This window comes from Xenopus tropicalis, chromosome 6 (assembly GCF_000004195.4).
Source record: "Xenopus tropicalis strain Nigerian chromosome 6, UCB_Xtro_10.0, whole genome shotgun sequence".
Classification (NCBI taxonomy): Eukaryota; Metazoa; Chordata; class Amphibia; order Anura; family Pipidae; genus Xenopus; species Xenopus tropicalis.
The window spans coordinates 86,450,566-86,472,110 of record NC_030682.2 but is presented as its reverse complement, the minus strand read 5'-3'; the positions used below and the strand labels follow the sequence as shown (position 1 = coordinate 86,472,110).

Below are 21,545 nucleotides of genomic sequence, written 5' to 3'. Positions count from 1 at the left end.
GTAAATCAGCCCCTAGGTCTGTGCAGATGGCTATGAACCTTATAAAAGTGATGATACATTACTTGAGAGAAAGGTGTAACGTTTAGCTGATATCTGACCACATATGCTTCCTAGATGAGCACTAGCTGGTTAACAGGCCTGGCTCAAGGTAGGGTTGCCAACTGCTTGGTTTTGACCCTTAGGTCTGTTCGGGTCTCAACTGTGTGTTTAGGTCTCAGCCTTGCGCAACACAAACAATAATTTGGCCAATAAATGAAGAACAATTGAATATTAAAATTAATCCAACCCTAGCTCCAGGTCAGCATTCCAATTCATCACAAAGGTATTAAATAGGGCTGAGGTAAGGCCTCTTCTATTTAAGTCCCAGGAAACCAATTTTGCACAAACCTTCTTTTGTGTAAAGGGATAGTATCAAGATAAAACAGGTTCAGGCCTTCCCCAGACTTACCACAAAAAAGGCAGCATGGGATTGTCAAGAAAGTCATCATATGTTGTAGCATAAAGGTTTGCTTTCACTAAAACCAGGATCTCTAGCCCAAACCAGGAAAAAGCAGTCTTGGACCATTAGTCCTCCCTCCACCAAACTTTACAGTTAGCATTAAACATTCTGGCAGGTAGAGTTCTACTGCCATCAGTCAAACCCCAACTCATCTCTCAGATTACCAGATGGTGAAGTATGATTTACCACTCCAGACACCCAAAGAAAACATGATTTCTGACAAGAAATAACAAAATATTAGCCTTTTCAAAAAGGCATTATTTAAGGAGATTGTGAAGACCCAACCTAAACAGCATGGGGACACAATTGTGGGTCCTAACCCACAGGTTAAGAATCCTTGCCTTAGAAAAAGCAATCTATTCACCATCATGACTGATGCAGTGATTATCGTTGTCTTAGATTTCAGTAGGTGATTAAGTGGGATATGGCTCCTGAAGCCTAAAGAAGTGAGCTCTGGAACAGCTGCTGACTGTTTATTTTCATGGCTTAAAGGCGCATTGCAAGCATGAGCAGCACTGAAAGACATTATCAGAATTAACCAACATGTGAGCAGTTGTGTCCACAGAAGCAAAATCTTCCTATAATAAAACTGCCATTTCAGATTCCTATTTTTCTCTCCCACATGCTACATAATATTTAGTAGACTAAAAAGGAATACATTATATCCCAATTATCTTTCCCTTCCCTTATAAACTGCTAATAGGGATACAACATATGCAGGATTTAATATGGATATTTAGTAAAGTCCCAGCAATTTTTGGAAGAGCAAATGACTGAATACGTAGTATGTAACCAAATCCAATATAAACTTTAAATGTCATTAAAAGACAAGTGCATGTACTGTACAGGCCATGTCCCATTGAAAGCCCTGTTAAAATGCTTAATTTGTACCACTTTAAAACATGATTTTTTTCCCTCAACCAGTGACATTGACTGGTTCTTCCCTTAAGCCCTTCCACTGATGCCTTCAGCTTGAAGTAAACAAACACTAATGCACCCATAACAGATTGATCAGAGAAAATATTTAGTCCAAACCCTGACATTTTGTGAGGCAATGGAGACATCTTGTGCGAGGAATATATGTTTTAAAGCTTTACTTCTCCTTTAAAGTTGAATTAAATGTTCTAAAAGAAAACAAGCAGCAGATAAAATATCTAAGAAGGGAAAGTTGTGCTCATCACTAAATTTTAAACCATTGGGCAGGGTCGCAATGAGGCTGTGACCACAAAACTCATATAGACAGCTTTGTATTGAGTGAGAATCATAAGCATGTTAGTATGCATGAGTCATTAACACCATGTTTGATAAGCATGGTTTTTTATAATTCTTTGGTGGAATTTGAAAAGCAAGCATTAATCAAAAGCTTTTATAACTGGCAATGGATATGTCAAAAATGAAAGTGTGTGTGTGTGTCATTTTAATGGTATCAACAGTGGCATAAATAAGGCCCCCACAGACTCCATACTGTCCCCCGCAGTATGGGGTCTGCAGGGGCCTTTTTATTCACAGTTTGATCTCATCTTTCTCATTGTCCACCGTTGGCTCTGTGTCCTGAGGGGTCCCTCAGTTGCCAGGGACCACAGGGAACTTACTGTGCCCACCCCAGCAGCCAAAGCTTCTCCTTGGATCAACTGTAATAAATCAATCATTTTAATTGGTTTTGTGCTTGGGTGAGGTCAATCTATCCATTTATATAGTGATTGTCCTGGCAAGTCTGGGGTTAATCAAGTTCTCATTGGCAATTTCTGCAATGATCATACTTTCAAATTTGGAGATAATGAAGTTCTCACTGGCCTTTTCTGCAGTGATTTTAATGACAAGTCTGGGACTAATGGAGTTCTCATTGGCCATTTCTGCAGTAATCTTACTGGCAAGTTTGGGGTTAATGTAGTTCTTCTTGGCCATTTTTGCAGTGATCTTAATGGCAAGTTTGGGGTTAATGTAGTTCTCATTGGCCTTTTCTGCAGTGATCTTACCGTCATTAAATGCAGGTGCCACAGTGAGTTGTGGGATGCTTAGGGCCACAATATGTTATAAAGTGATGGGGGCCACTTTGTCAGGCTTCTGGTGCACTTTGTTCTTCTGATGCTGCCATTCCAAACTTGAAAAGGATGTTTTTGTTTCTACATGCTACACATAGCAACTCATTATCAGGGGCCCCCAACCTCTTGTTACACCACTCTGTGTCAATAAGCTCTTACTGTATAACCTTATATAGCAGGGGTCGGGAACCTTTTTGGCTGAGAGAGCCATAAACACCACATATTTTAAAATGTAATTCCGTGAGAGCCATACAATATGTTTGGCCATGGATGCTGCGGGCAAGGTGGGGTGGGTCCCAAGGATGCCGGATGCGGATGCAATGCGGAGTAGGCCTGCGCTCGGCGGATAGAAGACGTGTTCTAAGGCTTAGACCACGTCTTCTATCCGCTGAGCACAGGGGCAAGGTAGGGTGGGTGCCAAGGATGCCGGATGCGATGCGGAGGAGGGCGTGGCCTGCGCTCGGCAGATAGAAGACGTGTTCTAAGGCTTAGAACACGTCTTCTATCCACCGTGCGCAGGCCATGCCCCCTATGTTTTTTTTTTTTTTTTCTAATTAAAGATTTGGCAGGGAGCCAGAAGCAGCCATCAAAAGAGCCACATCTGGCTCCCGAGCCATAGGTTCCCTACCCCTGTTATATAGCATAAAATATATTTTATGCCTAAAGTGTTCCTCTAACAGAGCTGTAATCAATAAAGAATTAATTTGCTGCTATTAGATAGAGCTAAAGCTACCAAACTGCCTTCTATTCATTTGAATCATTGGATGTTTCCATATGTCCACCAATGGCCCCCCTCAGGCTGTGATAAGATGATCACTTATAAATAAGAACCATGTCAATCACTGCATTTAATCATAGTCCACAGAATTCTAAATTAACAATGACATCAAACTATGAATTATAGTGCTGGAAAAATACAATGGGCCTGATTCACTAAAGTGCGATAAAAATTATCGCACGCTTTTTTGCGTTAAATTTGTCGCGATAATTAGCGCGCGATTCACCATAGTATTATCACGCGCGATAAGTTGCCATTTTCGCATGCGGTATTTCTCGCGCTAGTTTTAACGCATGCGTTAATTGCCGCGCTGAAAAGAATATGATCGCATGATTCACTATAACTTTTGCGTGCTAAATATCGCATCCGGCTATGCGAAAATTAACTCCTACTACAGGCAGGCGAAAAATTATAGAAAAGTACAGTAAATGAGTTTTTTGCAATAAAATATGGACTTACAGTGTTATTTATTCAAGTATGTGTCTTTTTACTCAATTTTACTAAAGTCTTGGCATGTATGGAATTTCGCTACTAATATACAATCCTATAGCGGTAAAAATGTAGTCGCCAAAATATACAGTACAATAGTGGTAAAAATTTAGTCGCGATATTATACAGTACTATAGCGGTGGATATTTAGTCGCGATATTATACAGTACTATAGCGGTGAATATATTGTCGCCAAAATATACAGTACTATAAAGGTAAATCTTTAGTCGCACAAAATACATTACTAGGTATAATAATTATAGAAAAGTACAGTAAATGAGCTTCTGCCAATAAAATATGGACTTTTCAAGTATGTGTTTCCCCTAGAGTGACGCAGCCGCCATTTTGCAGGGAAACGGTCATTTTTAATACAGTAATTTTACGAAAGTATTGGCGTGTATGGCTAATATGGCGTGCGTTCATTTGCGCGACTATTTATATGCGGCTACAAGTGATGAAATGTTTCGCCAGGCATGGATTCGCAGCGAATTTTTGGATGTGCGGGGAATTTTCGCATGGCAAATTTTTTTATGCGTTTTGCCATTGGCGGATGGTTTTGCGAAGCGCATGAAAAAATTTGCTGCAGAAAAATTCGCCACACGTCCAAAAATTCACTGCGAATCCATGCCTGGCGAAACATTTCATCACTTGTAGCCGCATATAAATAGTCGCGCAAATGAACGCACGCCATGTTAGCCATACACGCCAATATATATTTTTATTGGTTTTTGGGCTTTTTTTTTGCAAATAAACATTTATACAGCACCTCTCTAGCACTCTGTGCTCTCCCAGGGCAAAATGTCGCCAATTTTATGCTGCCGGTTGTCGCTTGTGTAATGTCGCGACAATTAGCGCATGCGATAAATAGCATGCATGCGGAAAATACCGCGAATGCTATTTATTGCGACAAACCTATCGCATAAAATACTGCGCGTAAAAAAACGCAAGTATGCTTATAGTGAATCGTGCGAAAAGTCACGAAAATTAAGACGCAATAAAATTTTTAGCGCACGTTTTATCGCACTTTAGTGAATCGGGCCCAATATATCTTATCGTAGGCGAAATAAAGTACTTTAGGGTACAAAGTACTCAGCATTAACACCCACCAAAATATAACCCATTCTATGGTTTGTCTATTTGTCTGCATGCTTCTTTCAGCCTTGCAGTTTCCCATCTGCCATTAATGCAGATTTATTAATGCGTAGATACTGTACTTCTTAAATGATTGGTCATTTAGAAGATAGTTTATGGTTCACTTCTGTTATTTTCTCTGAATCAACAAAGGATTTCAGTAATTTGTAAGCCTTATAGGCCTTGAAAATAGGATTCTCCAATACACAGTATATCTACCAAGTTCTTTCTTTGCAAAATGATGATTTTGTCAGGAAGAAGTGTTATCACATTTTCCAAGTGGTTGGTGAGTTGTTAAACACATGTGCCTTTCTGCTAAACTTAAAGTGATTCTGTCATGATTTTTATGGTGTAGATTTTATTAATACATTAAACTTTGTACCTTGCAAATAGTTAATTCATTTAACTAATACGTGTATGTTGTAATATTGGTGTGTAGGCAGCCATCTTGGTGCATTGTGCCTGAGGCTGAGCTTTCAGAAAAAGCCAGTGCTACAGAGGGGTACTGCTTTCAGATAAGCTATTGTTTCTTCCACTTAGGGGCATATTTATCAAAATGTGAGATTAGAGTTTACCACAGAAAAACTCACTGACTTTGCATTCATCCCTATGGGATTTTTATAAGCCAATTTATCAATGAATGAAAGTTAGAACTCACCATTTGATAAATACGCCATAGAAAGGAATAGAATGTGGGTGAGTTTTTATGTATTAAGCTTTAAACTCACATTTTGATAAATATGCCCTTAGGTGTAACTGGAGGAGTTATGGCTGGACTTCTTTGTTACTATTGGGTTCTATTTTCGTATCTACCACTAGATGGGGCATGGGAGCATTGTTAGCAATACAGGTGTCAGAGAGCTGCTATCTGTCCATTGTTCTGCTGATTGGCTGCTAGGAAGTAAAGGAAGGGGGTGATATCACTCCAACTTGCAGTGCAGCAGTAAAGTGTGACTGAAGTTTATCAGAACACAATTCCCATGGTTGAGGACACCTAGGAAACTAAGAATATGTCTATTCCCACATCAAATTTCAAAATTGAATATTAAAACAACTATTTGCCCTTTGATAAATGGATTCTGCTGAAGGAGAGCTATTAAGTGACGCATTTTGTAAAACATATGTTTTCCCACAACATAATACCTTTAATTTACATATGTGCTACCATTCACAAAGTCAAGACTGCTTACATTTTGTTTTCTCTGCTAAATTCCCCTATATGTTTTTTTTTTTTTGTTTGCATTAATACTTCTGGCTTTCATTTCCTTGACATTTGTAGTTATCTTGTGTCTCCTCTAGCACAGTCACTAGGCTTTTGCTTCTGTAAATGTATTTACATTTTCTCAGCTGGCTTAAAAAATACCCTGTATTAATTTATTCTTCATCATTAAAGTCACTCTTCAACCATCTTAAAATCCTATCCATTAGTTACCTACAAGGGCAATATCTATTGTAATTAAAATTAATTTATGGATAACAGAAACAACTTTAGAAAAGGCCAAATTTCAAAGCCTCCTTCTCTCACATGACTGCAAATGTCACATTGACAGGAGTGATCTTATGTAAATCTAATTAGCCAAGATGCTGGATACATGTATATGACACGTACAGATCAACACACAATTACATAAACATGCACATATTTCTACGTAACAGTGAAATCTGCTCACATTTAGGGTACAAATATATATTCTTACAGAATTGGTTTTTTTTTCTAAACTAATATGTACGTCAGAGGAAATACTGAAATTCCGAGGCATGCTTTAAATATTATGGGTAACAATGAATTGGAATTAGCAACCTAGGCAATGTAACTAGTAAAAAAAAAAAAAGTTCTGAGTTGATAAAAACATTGCTATTCTACAGTTAATCTTCTTCTATGCAGCCAGTCAAAAGAATGTAAACCATAATTTTCCTCAGTATTAAAAGATTTATTTTCTGCTCAGGTCATGCCTGGGGTAGACCACTGTTCTACTGAACTCTCTAGACTGGAACAGATAGCACAATCGAAGTTAGCTTTTCTTCAATGGTATAAAATCACAAGATACCCCCTGTGGGTCAGACAGATTCATTTAGAGACGCTGCATTAAGATCTTCAGCCACACAATATCAAAGATCTTATGAAGAGATTCTAGCCAATAGCCTACCTCAACGTAGTCCTTGGCATGACCCCAATCTCTTTTGGCATCCAGATTTCCAAGGCTGACAAATTCCATCTGTCCGAGGTGAATCTTAGCTACTGAACGGCTAATTTTTCGGGTTACAAAATTGGCCCCTAGAATAGAGATAAAAGATTTTGTCAGAAGTGGAATAAATAGTCTGGCAGAACACCACTGTCTATGCACCTCAAAGAAATTTCTTTTAGTTTTCAAGCTTTGTTTTTTATTCCACCCCCCTTAAAATCCATGGCATCGTTCATCACTGGAAGCTAAGAAGCTCCAAACACTGGGGCTGAAATCTCCACTTTCACATCTTTCTTTCAAAAACTTCTTAAGCATTCCTAATTCGCTGCTTCAATATTCAATCTAGGCATAAGGCCAAGGAAAATCAATCGGAATGTCAGTTTATAAACATAAAATGAAAAAGGTTATACAAAGGGAAACACTAGCATGGAAGACAGACATCTAAGACCACCCTAGATTTTGCAGGGGGAAAAAGAAAGAATACTCTTTTTGCCTGTTAATAGAGCAGCTGGCAAAGTCTTGTAAAATATTGATTTTTTTTTTGTAGTGTGGCTGAATAAGGGAATAATTCATAAAGCTGTGCAGTTCTTTTTAATTATTAATAACAATAAGAAACATCACCTTTAAGGTGATCAGGGACAGTGCAAAATGCTTACAGTTTAAATATCAGGTGTTGATTTGCCTCAAACTTATTTATGACACTTCTCTTCCTTCCTCACTTTCTAAAAGGAATAAAATAACAGATTTTTTTCCTCTACAGACCACACAAAGAGTGATGCTTTATATTGCCTTAATGGCTACCTGACTCAACTCAAGCCATTATTTCACACCTCTTGACAATCCCCCAAATTTCATCTGTGTATGAAGAGAAGCTAAAAACAATCAAATAGCCTGATTACTGGGAAAAAATATTGCATGCAAACAATAAAGAAACATTCTAAATACAAAACAATCAAATAATGTATATGACAGCACATGCATGGGATCATGATTTTTTGAAAGGTTGTTGGTAGGGATGCTGCCATACAAACATCTTACACATTTACAAGTAAGAAAATCTGTTTGTGAGAGGCTGTTACAGGTTGGATTTTAGACTACAGACAGATGAGGAAAGATTTTTACAAGGTACAAGGAAAACTCACAAATGAAAGAAAAAGTTTAAGGCATCAACTTACAGTTTTAAGATTCTCAAGCACCCCATTCCACAGTGCAATTAGTACTTTACATTCATTTTCTATTTTTAGTGGTTTATTATGTATGATATATTAGCACTTTTATACTGCCAGGCAGGTTTTAGTTTAGCAGTCTTTGAAGTCCCAGAGTGTTACTCCCCTAACGCTGGCTACAAAAAAATCATATTTTTATGGGTTTATAAGTTTTCATACTGTGCATAATTTTTGCGACTTTTTCGCTAATTTGCATAACTTTTTTGTACTTTGCAACAAAAAGCGCAACAATTTGTGCAACAAAATCATATTTGTGGCGCGGAGTACGAAAGTTTCGGATTCATTCAAGCTTCAGTATCGTGACTTTCTTTTGGCCAGGTTGGAGCTGCAGAGTGCCATTGAGTCCTATGGGAGGCTTCCAAAAACATGCACAAAAGGATAAAAGTCAGAAAGGTTTTCCCGCCATATACGAATGTTCGGATTCGAAATTTTGTGACTTTTGGATCGCCAATATGATATTATTGTGATTAATATGATTTTTTTCGTAAGCATTTTCGTGACATTTCCGATCATCAGAAATTATTGTATCTAACCGGAATTTTAACCATTTCGGGATTTGAACTCGTACTTTGATGAATCAGCCCCTAGGATTGCTAAATCTAAGAGAGCCACCAGTTCTATTACCAAAAACAGTACAGACCCTAGAGGTCTTAGTGTCAAAAATTACAGAAAAAATCATGATTTCTCCATGCACATAGTAACTGGGATTACTCCCCTGTTTATTTTACTGCTGCTAACTTTGAAAAGTTTGGCTTTCTAAATCTAACAAACATTGAGAAAGAGTTGCTCCCTTACACATGCAAGCAAGTACACCTAGTAATCTGTATTATACATTCATGTCCGCAAGTACAGTGGACAACTTATGCTCTTCCCTTCAGTTTCATTAAAGTTACTTTGCAATCACATATAGTTGTGCTCAGCACTGGTCAGTCCCTTCCTACCTTCTCTTCTGAATTGGGCGCCTATTGATGTAGGGGAACCGTAGAGCTACCGCTACCTCCAGACCAGGCGGTAGTCAGTGCTGGGCATTTGTGCCCATATAAATGCTTATAATGAATAGTGCTTGAGTTGCTGTTAGTTACAAAGAGAGACTGGAACTAGACAGTAAGTGTTAAATGATATAGTTATATTATATATATAGTTGCTAGGATAAATACACTGCACATATTCAGAGCCAACAAATGTGCTACTGAATAACCATAGAAGTTAAAGGTGCCAAAGATATATAACTGCACAGACAAAAGCAGTTTGCATATGAAAATTTAAATGGTGCTAATGGTCTTATATACCAAAGGGTCATTCCCACTTTCTGTATTCAAACAAAAATGTTGTGTTTCATTGCTAAATGGGATTTGAAGGAAATTAAACTTTTTCTCATAAAAAGTACTTACAATACCCTTGTGCCTACACAAACTACCTGCGTATTTGTCTTTCCCCACACATGGTTGATATATTACAGGAAAGCAGTTTGGTTCCAATGCACTGTGCAAAACAGAAAAAAAACATTGGCCACAGACATTTTTACCAAGCTACTGGAGTTTGGGTGTATTTTAAGGTTTCCAAATTAAAGGTATCGTTACCAAGAACTTCACCCATTATTAATGTTACAGATTGTAAATCTATAATGCTCATTTGTACCAAACATTCAACTCAAATATTCCTTTGTATAGTGTTGGGGATGTTACATTCAAAATTTGATATATTTTCTCCTGTAAAGCAGCAGATACATGTTCCCATTAACAACAGCACCGGATTTGCGTTTGGGACACCCAGAGGCATCTCCATTTTTTGCAGTCCCTGCAACTCACTCCCATGGCGCACATGCGCAGGCACATCCCCTTTTCACTCACATATGGTGCACTGGGGAGAGGACGCACTGAAGATTTTTGCATGTCCAGTCCCCAGTGCTCCATATGGGAGCAACATTTACTTGCGTCTGGGAGGCATGCCGCCCCTAAATTTATGCCGCACTAGGCCCGGGCCTCTTTGACCTTACCACAAATCTGGGCCTGATTTACAAGCCCTCCAAATCAGTTAACATAAGCTCACCAAACAAAAACAGAGATGGTCAGATAATTGAGTAAATTTTGACTAAAAGATCTGTTTACTTCTTATTTTCGATTTTTGGTAACCTATCATGAACTTATGTAGTGCAATTGCCCCAGTTTCAGCACTCAAACTAAGGGTGAAAGCACAGAATTGGGTCTTCAAACAGAGAGCCTGCCTCATTTATGGCAACATTTCTTTATCATTTTTCAATATTTGTTGTTTATAACTAGGAAGAAGTGTCTCAAGTGTCTGAATAAGTCTGTAGCAAGAGAATGCAAAGGAGCTATTGCTGCAGTGTTTCCAGACAACAAGTCCATCTCTTCATGGGCTAATGCCACACGGGTGTATTCTCTGCAAGCTACCACTACTGTACATTTACCCTACTTTGTGCCTGCACCCAAACAAATGAAATATATGAATATATACACCATACGCAAAGTGTGGCATCAGCCTTAAGTAAGAAAAAGAGAGCTTTTAATGAGAAAGAGTGGGTTATTTAATATGTTCATAGATTGTGATTCTGTGTTAAAGGAATAAAAACACTTTATGTAGTAGAGCAGTAAGGGCAAATTTTTCACAGTTTAAAAGGTCTTTTTTAGATGCAGTGAAAAAAGGTTATTGGCATAGAAAGCCATTGAAATATAGACAGAAGCCCCTACCCCAAATCTTACCTAATGTACATGCAGGATGGACTTTCAGGTGTGTGTAGCAGAGCAAACAGGCATCCTCCCCAAATCTCTCTCTAGTTGGCCTTCAGGCTAAACTGTCCTGCCATTGGTGCACTTCCCCCAGGGGGCCCAGCTACATACTTGGGGAACCACTGATATAAGGTAACACATATTTGTGGTCTTTTACGGTCGAAGTTGAACAGCCCTTTTGTAGCCTATGGTTACAGCTGCTCACTAATAACATTCTTAACAAATTACTTTTTTTCTTTCACTGCACATATTTAACAGAACACATTTGCCATATAAACTACCCAAGGCAATCTCTGCACTGTTATTTAAACAGTAAATACTGCACGCTGCACAACATTTAAAGGGATATTAAAACATAAATATATTAAATCAAAATAAGTTAAAATGTGTTTCAATTTGTTGTACTTTTTGTTTAAAAATTAGGGCTCAACAGAATCTGTGGTTCTTGGGTGGTTGAACAACAAGTTCTACTCTAGTTGTATGGAGGCTCACAGTTATTCCTATTTTTGTAAATAGTGGTGAACTTAACAATTTCTTATGAAAAGTTTGGCGCTCACCAGGTTGCTTTTGTGCTTTTGCCCAAAACCTCTCGCTCTGTTGATTACCACTCTCTATGTTAATGCAGTTGGTATACCACGCGTGGTTACATAAGTTAAAGTGTTCACTCACCGCTTCCTCTCGGTGGCCCGGGTGCGATGCCCCAGACCTGCAGCAAGGGGAGACACAACCTCAAAATTCAAATGTAGGAATTACAGCACACACTCATCGGACTCCAGAGCAGTGGTTTAAGATTTCAAAAAGCTTTATTCAATGATAAAAACCTGAGGTGTTTCGTGTGTTTCCACGCGTATTCATTAAAATGAAATTTAACAACAAATTACATTACTAAGTAAATCATTGGTTAAATAATCTCTTGAAGCCAACCAGATGGCGTACCGTATATACTAAAATCAAAAAGGCCTAATTTACAAAAAACGACAAGGTGTATTAGATTTTTAATCTGCCACATGGTGGAGAGAGAGTGTGCCAGTAGTATTTGTATTTGTTGCTTTAGGGGAAGAACTTTTAACCAAATGTTAAACTAGTAAAATACTTCCATTACACCCAGTCTTGCTAAATGAGTGCACCTATTGATGTAGAGGATCCCTAGAGCTAGCGCCACCTCTCTGTTGGGATCCCATAGTGGCCTAAATAAATCACGTGCAGAAGCAGACAACATTTAAACACTGAAGACTTTTAAAGCAATTTGCCTCAAAGTGTACTCCCAATTCTGCACATTTTAATACATCAGCCACAATAACTTTAGGTGTACTACCACCTCATTCGCATTTTGGGGGGAAATGGTGCATAGTGGGTAGAAAACATTAAGGATTAATTATTTCAGGAGAAACAATCCTATTTAATCTCTGGATAATTATGATAATTAATCTCAGTTGGGTACAAGGTACAGGTATAGGACCTGTTATCCAGAATGCTTGGGACCTTGGCTTTTTCTGGATAAGGGATCTTTCCGTAATTTTGATCTCCATAACTTAAGTCTGCTAAAAATCGCTTTAAGATTAAATAAATCCAATAGGCTTGTTCTGCCACTAATAGGGATTAATTATACCTTAGTCGGGATCAAGTACAATTAAGTAAATTTACAGAGAAAACAGAAATCATTTTGAAAAATTTTCTTATAATGGAGTCTATGGGAGATGGAATTTCTGTAATTTGGAACTTTCTGGATAACGGGTTTCTGGATAAGGGATGCCATACCTGTACTGCTTTATTGTTAAAGAGAAATATCAGAATGGTTGGTACTGACATTCACATGCAGCCAGTCATTTTAGTGGCTACATGCAACACAGAGTACATAGCAAGAAGACTGGGCTGATGGTGTCTTCCAAGAAAGTGATTCTTAAGTAGTCACAGGCACTTAGGTATCTGAGTAACTGGCCTCTGCAATCCTGCATTGTGTATAAAATTCTAGGTATACATTAGCAGAGAGCATTTCAGCAGACAGCAGATGCTTTTCTTTTAAAATTCCCCAGTGGAAATCCTGTCTGCACAGAAGGAAAATCCTTATGGTTGTACAGGAACCTTATAAAAAAAAAAACCTCCCATTTAAATTCTAACTGGCATGTTCTGATGACATATTACATGCGTATCATAAGGATTTTACATCTTGTTATATGTTTTTCAACAGTACAATCTGTTTTCAAAATAAGCTGGTAATGAGTGTGCATTAAACGATATGTTGATGTTGCAGTTGGCTGTGTCACAGGTATATATATATATATATATTTGAATTAAAAAAATTTCATATTACAGGTATGAGACCCGTTATCCGGAAACCCATTATCCAGGAAGTTCCGAATTACGGAAAGGCCGTCTCCCATAGACTCCATTATAATAAATAATAAAGAAGTACCTTGTAATTGATCCCAACTAAGATATCATTAATTCTTATTGGAGGCAAAACAATCCTATCGGGTTTATTCAATATTTAAATTATTTTTAGCAGACTTAAAAGGTATGGAGATCCAAATTACGGAAAGATCCCTTATCTGGAAAACCCCAGGTCCAGAGCATTCTGGATAACAGGTCCCTGTATTTATAGTTATGAAAGTATTAAGACTTAAATTTAAGACATATGTAAAACAAAGCAAGATGGAGAAACAATAAATATAGCTAACAAAAAGGGCACAGGCCTTAGAGTTTACCCTGAACCCCGACTGAACCCAAAAGGCAGACTTAGTCACTTTTTCCACTGCTTTCTCCATCTGCCTTTGCTCACATGGTAATCTTTGGCTTCCCCATAGAGACTTCACTGGGTCCTGGCTCTATTCAGGCTGGGCGTAGCAAGAAAAGACACTGAGAATGTCATGGTTGACTGACCAGAATACTGAGATCAGAGAGATTATGCTTCATTTACTCATCACCTCTTGCCAAAAGCAACACTGTTTAACTGCAGGTACTCAAAACCCAACAGGCATGTTTAAAGGAATGCTTAGGCTTAAAAGAGAGCCTTTCATAATGGAGATGTGTTAGGAATATCTACCACCCCTTGGCAATTTTTCATGTGAAAGCTTTAAAAGGAAAAATTCAAACTTTTTCTGCTCAGAGAAAAATGCACAATTTCTTATAGTGCTTGTCCATGGAATAAAAGAAAAATGAAAAAGTTCTTCAACCAATCAAATGATTGCTAATTTTACAAATGAGAGGGTTTGAATTATTAAAATATAATTAATAATGCACACACTCATTCATCGACAATATGCACAATATTATTATTTTAGGAGTGCAAAGTTGTTTGGATTTTCTGGTGAAAAAGAAGTACTTTAGATAATATCTACTGGAAAAAGAGTAGCCGCTAGGTTCTGTCATCCCTATTTATTGGGTCCTTGCTGACTTTGCACTATTCATGACCATACATGGATCAGGCACGGCATCTGACTGATTGGCGTGCAGGCCGACTCGATGGGTACTACACAGTGGAGTACAGATGTGTACAATGATCTTTCGAATGTTCTCTTAGTTATGGTCAACCATCCGTACAATTGGAACAGCAGTCTCTTCTTCACTTTTGGCCTTCTGAATAAAATTTTTCAGCAACCCAACTGCCCAAACATGCCTAAATAATTGGGCAGGATGGTTAAAATCAGTCAAACTTCCCATGCCAATCTCAGTATGTATTGCCATTTCAAAGGTTTAAAGGTCCATCCATCCAAAAACTTTTTTCTTCCATTGTAAATGAAAATGTAATTCTATCCAAACTTTCAAAACACATTAATTACAAGATAACAATGTGGTCAGAACTGAAAGCAGTATCTGTTTGGCTATTTACATTCTCTGCACTCCTGGCAATAACTACTGAAACAATATTGCAAGCCAGCTGATTAAAAGACCTGTAAGAGAAATTACTTCTATTGCATTATTTTAAGACTTAGACAGCAGAACAGAAAGGGATAAGAAAATCCTGCTTTGCATTGCAACTACATTTACAAATAACATTAAAACCACTGTGAATCGAGTCAATGTTCTCTCTCTCTCTCTCTGTAAAAGAAGGTTCTCCCTTATATCTGGCCCACTCTTGCTATTCCATAAAATCAAGTACAAGGTACTGTTTTATATTTACAGAGAAAAAGGAAATCATTTTTAAAAATTAGAATTATTTGCTTATAATGGAGTCTATGGGAGATGGCCTTTCCATAATTCGGAGCTTTCTGGATAATGGGTTTCCGGATAAGGGATCCCATACCTGTACTGTTCCACCACGTTGCACAGATTGAATGAGGTTCGTATGCTACAATTCAGCTTTGTCATTTTGCCAAACATAACATATTTCATTTAAGTAAAAAAGTGCTTGGTTTGATCTCAATTGTCCATAAAAGACTTTTTTCAGTTGCCGTATCCCTTTTTTTAAATCTGTAATGCTGCAATGTCCTTTTTGGATAGTAGTCATTGTCCTTAAACCTCTGCTATGTTTAGTGTTCTGATGGTAGACATATAAACACTGACACTCGCCAATACAAGAGCAGATATTAGTTTGGTGGTCTTTGAGCTCTCCCAGAGTATGCCTTACTGTTGGCGTGATCTTTCTTGGTGGCCACTTCTGGGGAGCGTAACAATGGTGTTAGATCAACTGCACATAATTTGCCTGACAGTGGACTGCTAGAGTTCAAACTCTTTAGATTTACCTTTGTAACCTTTTATCAATCACTGTTGTTCAGAAGTCCTCAAAAATCTCCTTTGTTTGAGCTTTTGCCCCAAACCAACATGTAACTTGTAACCCCACAGACATGGATCATTTCCCTTAAATAAATGAATAAGTATAATGGTTTTGGCTCATTTGTTTATTTGGGTTCATTTTCTAATTTTGGGAGCTGTGTGAGAAACAGATTATGTTTTAGGTTATATTTATGTAGAACTATTGAAAACTCAAAAGAGTTCACAAACTATCAAGAACCACTGTATAACACAACAAATGTTACAAGGTATAACACAATGTTTTTAATGCAAAATATTGTTGTCCTTTTATGTGAATAAGCACTATTCATCCCAATCAAGAAATCATCTATTACAATTCAACAGTCCTATTTATAACAGTGTATACATTTTTTAAGTCAAACTAATGTCAATAATTTGTTGAACAACTTTATAAATATGCAGGATGTTACAAGGTGTACTGAGGCGTTAATGTGACAATGTCAATGTAAAATTGTATTCTTTTTTTTATTTAGAAGTTTTATTAGTTTTAAGATAGAGTAATTGAACATTGCAGATAAAAGCAGTTGTGTCATGATATGCAAAGACAATTTCTATTATGTTCTATAATTTTTAGTAAGGGCACCTCAATTCATATCATAGCTGTGTTGTAGTTAAGGACATTTAAATGACAATTGATAACAGTGGAAGTCTATGCAGCCATTTTAATAATTGGTGACCTTAGAAGGCCCATCATTGTACCATTCACTGCTCTGGCATCTCTTCATGTTTTCCAAAGAGGTGCAAGATACCTGCTTACTTGGATATGACACTTTGGACATCTCACAAAAGTACTAGGTGGTGGTTTAAATAAAATGTCCTATTCTGCCTCATAACAGGGCAATGTAGAATACAGAGTCTGGCTTAGGACTGTACCATACAAGGCGAAAGCAATAGAAAGATGTGGCCCTGATGTCCCAGCCTCATATGTAAAATATACTTTTATAACTAGCATCTACTCATATAAAAACAAGTTGATTACATACATTTCTTTTAATAAATGTTAGTAGCAACATAAATATACTATAAAGATAACCTATGTATAATAACTCTAATAAATTCAAGACAGTGCCATTCACAAAAAGCAACTCCTATTTAAACAAGAATATTATACCAATGAACATAATAAATGTGTTCCTTGTTCTTTTTGTTACTGAGCAGGAAAACCTCTCATGTAGATTTAGCCCTTTGACAGTCTACCTAGACAAGACAAATGGCTGAAAACAAGGCAATTGGACTTCCTACTGCTATAATATCTTATTTGGCTCCCATGACACAGCGTCTCTGTTATTCAGCCGTGCCATGGTAAAGTAAATGTATATGTTTCCCACAAAACAGATGAAGGCAATCAGGCCTTTCATAATGATATCTTCTTGACCAAGCAAAGCAAATAATGTTCCCTTTTCTACAATAATTGTTTCTAATACTTCATTTATTCTTTAAACTGTTTATGAAACACTTCAAGCAAGGTCGAGCTCCAGGGGCCAAAATAATTAAAGACTGAGCACAGCATCTATGCATTTTGTATCTGTGAGTAAACACTGCCGCAATTGTTATAAAGTGGGATACATCCATTAAAAGGTTTCATAACGTGTGCTTTTTTGTTCTATTGTCTATTGTCTCCACAACTATATCTTTATTAATAAACAGCATAAAGTCACCTTTATAATCAAAAGATTAAAGTCATGGGCTGGCCTCACATGGAAAGATGTATTCCTTCCATGAGCTTGACAAGAAAGTGGTCTTTACTTGACTTGATTCCACTATGTGATGGGCAAAATCATTCTTACGGTTCAGCCCTTGTGCTGGGTTCATAAAAGTGACCTATCAGAAGAGGACCTTATCAACAGCCCAATGAAGCCCTTGCAAAACAGGATTTTTTTAAAGCCATCTAATAGATAACTTGCCATTATTTTAGCACCAATTTAAACCCAGTGATGCAAATAGAGGTATATTGACTACCATGGTGATTTTTATAGCTGCTCACCCACTAAATGAATGGGGAAACCTTTGCACAAAGCAGATGCTGGCTCTCACTCAGGAACACTAATGTAAAACTCTAATGGAGTCTATGGGAGATGACCTTCCCATAATATGGAACTTTCTGGATAACGGGTTTCAGGATAAAGGGATCCCATACCTGTACTAGCCCAATTTATTGCTTAATTTTTAACTTGTATACAAAAGGCTAAAGTATGCCACAGTACAGTCAGTAAATACATTTTGCAAAGACAATTCAAATAAGGGATTAGCAGACAGGTATTAAATAGCCCACAAGGAAGAATTTGCTGTTACAGACTCATTATGGGACAGTTCACCTTTATAAAACAAACCCTTTTCAAACAGTAAACCACAAAACATTGCTTTCTATCTTTTACTATTTTTCTAAATGTAAACTTTTTTTGTCCCTATTTGTTTTCATTGTGTTTCAGTCTGACAGCTCAGTAATGTAGGTACAGACTATGAACTGTTACAATTTTCGTCATTAGTTGAAACATTTCTCAGCAGCATATGTGGAACGTTATTTTACCAATTATTTGCCTTTAATAAAAATCAGGGATTATGCTCAGCAGGACCACAGATAAGAAATGGATGAATTAATGTATCAAATTAAAATAGTTTACAGAATCAGTGATCCCCCTCCCAGAGTTGCTCCAGGGGAATACGAGAAGGAGAAAAATGAAATGATATTGAAAATATTAACTAAAAAATAAAAAACATAAATAATTTATTTTTGGTTGACTATTTTAAAACACTGAATTAGGTTTTAAACCTGAATCAATTTAGTTTCCTCTTCTCAAGTTTCCAAGTAGCAGCTCATTTACCCAGACTGCAGACTTTCTATAAGATAATTTTATACATTAGTTGATAAATTTCTCATCAGCAGTTGTAGCTTTCAGGGTCTACTAAGCATGTTACCAGAATTTTGCTTTCAGGGTCCACCGAGCAGTTTACTGGTGACCTAGTTTAGAGAACTTATTATAGGGAGGACAAGTAAACAAATCCATTTTTAGAAAAACAGTTTACAAGAAAGAAAGCAACTGAAAAGTTGCCGAGTTAGGGAATGGTTTACATTGGAGAAAAGGCGCATAAGAGGTGATCTGATAACTATGTATAAATATATAAGGGGATCATATAAGAAACTCTCTAATACTTTATTTACCAGGAGGCCCTTCCGATTTGCGCGAGGGCACCCATTCTGTTTAGAAGAAGGGAGGTTCCATTCAAATATCCAGAAAAGATTTTTTACTGTGAGAGCTGTGAAGTTGTGGAATTCCCTCCCTGAATCAGCCATACTGACTGATACATTATATAGCTTTAAGAAGGGGCTGGATGGATTCTTAGCAAGTGAGGAAATACAGGGTTATGGGAGATAGCTCTTAGTACAAGTTGATCCAGGGACTGGTCCGATTGCCATCTTGGAGTCAGGAAGGAATTCCCCCCCCCCCCGGGGCAAATTTGAGAGGCTTCAGATGGGTTTTTTTTGCCTTCCTCTGGATCAGCTAGCACTTAGGCGGGTTGAACTTGATGGACGTATGTCTTTTTTCAACCTAACTTACTATGTTACTTTGAAAAAAAACTAATTTCAATAAAGCAATGTTATATATTTAGCAATTCTGTAGCTCCACCAGATGAACCTCCACCACTTTTTTTCAAGTAAACACAGATGCCAGCCTTGTAGCTACTGTAATTTCAAGTAAAAATATGAATATGTTTTCATAATTGGATATTTGATGTATTTGAAAGATTACATAATTGAGTAGAGAAAAAGGATTTAAAACAGTTAAACAATGCAACACAAAAACAACTGTCTCTTTCTGCACTACAAATGTTAGGGACAGTAATCATTCAAATTACAGTCATGGCCCAAACTGTATTTCTCACAGAAAAGTATTGCAGTAACACATGTTTTGCTATACACATGTTTATTCCCTTTGTGTGTATTGGAACAAAACAAAAAAAGGGAGGAAAAAAAGCAAATTGGACATAATGTCACACAAAACTTCAAAAATGGGCTGGACAAAATTATTGGCACCCTTTCAAAATTGTGAATAAATAAGATTGTTTCAAACATGTGATGCTCCTTTAAACTCACCTGGGGCAAGTAACAGGTGTGGGCAATATAAAAATCACACCTGAAAGCAGATAAAAAGGAGAGAAGTTCACTTAGTCTTTGCATTGTGTGTCTGTGTGTGCCACACTAAGCATGGACAGCAGAAAGAAGAGAACTCTCTCAGGACTTGAGAACCAAAATTGTGGAAAAATATCAACAATCTCAAGGTTACAAGTCCATCTCCAGAGATCTAGATTTGTCTTTGTCCACAGTGCACAACATTATCAAGAAGTTTGCAACCCATGGCACTGTAGCTAATCTTCCTGGGCATGGATGGAAGAGAAAAATTGATGAAAGGTTAGTCCGGATGGTGGATAAGCAGCCCCAAAGAAGTTCCAAAGAAATTCAAGCTGTCCTGCAGGCTCAGGGAGCATCAGTGTCAGCGCGAACTATCCGTCGACATTTTAATGAAATGAAACGCTATGGAAGGAGACCTAGGAGGACCCCACTGTTGACACAGAGATATAAAAAAGCAAGACTACAGTTTGCCAAAATGTACTTGAGTAAGCCACAATCCTTCTGGGAAAACATCTTGTGGACAGATGAGACCACGATAGAGCCTTTTGGTAAAGCACATCATTCTACTGTTTAGAGAAAACGGAATAAGGCCTACAAAGAAAAGAACACAGTACCTACAGTGAAATATGGTGGAGGTTCAATGATGTTTTGGGGTTGTTCTGCTGCCTCTGGCACTGGGTGCCTTGAATGTGTGCAAGGCATCATGAAATCTGAGGATTACCAATTTGGGGTGGCACTGTAGAGACCAGTGTCAGAAAGCTGGGTTTGCGTCCGAGATCTTGGGTCTTCCAGCAGGACAATGACCCCAAACATACGTCAAAAAGCAATGGCAACAAAGCGCCGGAGAGTTCTGAAGTGGGCAGCAATGAGTCCAGATCTAAATTCCATTGAACATCTGTGGAGAGATCTAAAAATTGCTGTTGGGAAAAGGCCTTCCAATAAGAGAGACCTGGAGCAGTTTGCAAAGGAAGAGTGGTCCAAAATTCCCGGTGAGAGGTGTAAGAAGCTTATTGATGGTTATATGAAGTGTTGGTAAGCGACTGATTTCAGTTATTTTTTCCAAAGGGTGTGGAACCATATATTAAGTTAAATGTGCCAATAATTTTGTCCAGCCCATTTTTGGAGTTTTGTGTGACATTATGTCCAATTTGCTTTTTTTCCTCCCTTTTTTGTTCTGTTCCAATACACACAAAGGGAATAAACATGTGTATAGCAAAACATGTGTTACTGCAATACTTTTCTGTGAGAAATACTTGATTTTCTGGAAAAAGTTCTGGGGTGCCAACAATTTGGGCCATGACTGTATATTGGTATGTTTATTATTTAACAGGTACCGCCACCAACAGTTTTCTAAACTGGCAGTTTCAGACCAAACTAACTGGGGAAGCATTTTGGAGGCTCAATATGTTTTCATATAGTTTTCTAGGCATAATTCTATGTATGTGTAAGGATGCAATATTTTTCATTGACTATGGCTAGTTCGAGAAGATATTCCACAAATCAGGACTGAGTTACTAAAAGAATGGAACACATTCCAATAGCAGATTTAAGGTTCCATGATTTCATTAC

The 21,545-nt window shown here is 37.6% G+C and overlaps 1 protein-coding gene across 1 annotated transcript in view; it reads right to left on the bottom strand.

Moving 5' to 3' along the window:
• gmds (GDP-mannose 4,6-dehydratase) overlaps nt 1–21,545 on the bottom strand; it is a 363,184-nt gene that overhangs the window by 171,822 nt on the left and 169,817 nt on the right. The window contains 1 exon segment of the mRNA NM_001037253.1: nt 7,087–7,214. Coding sequence (NP_001032330.1) covers nt 7,087–7,214 — 128 coding nt within the window.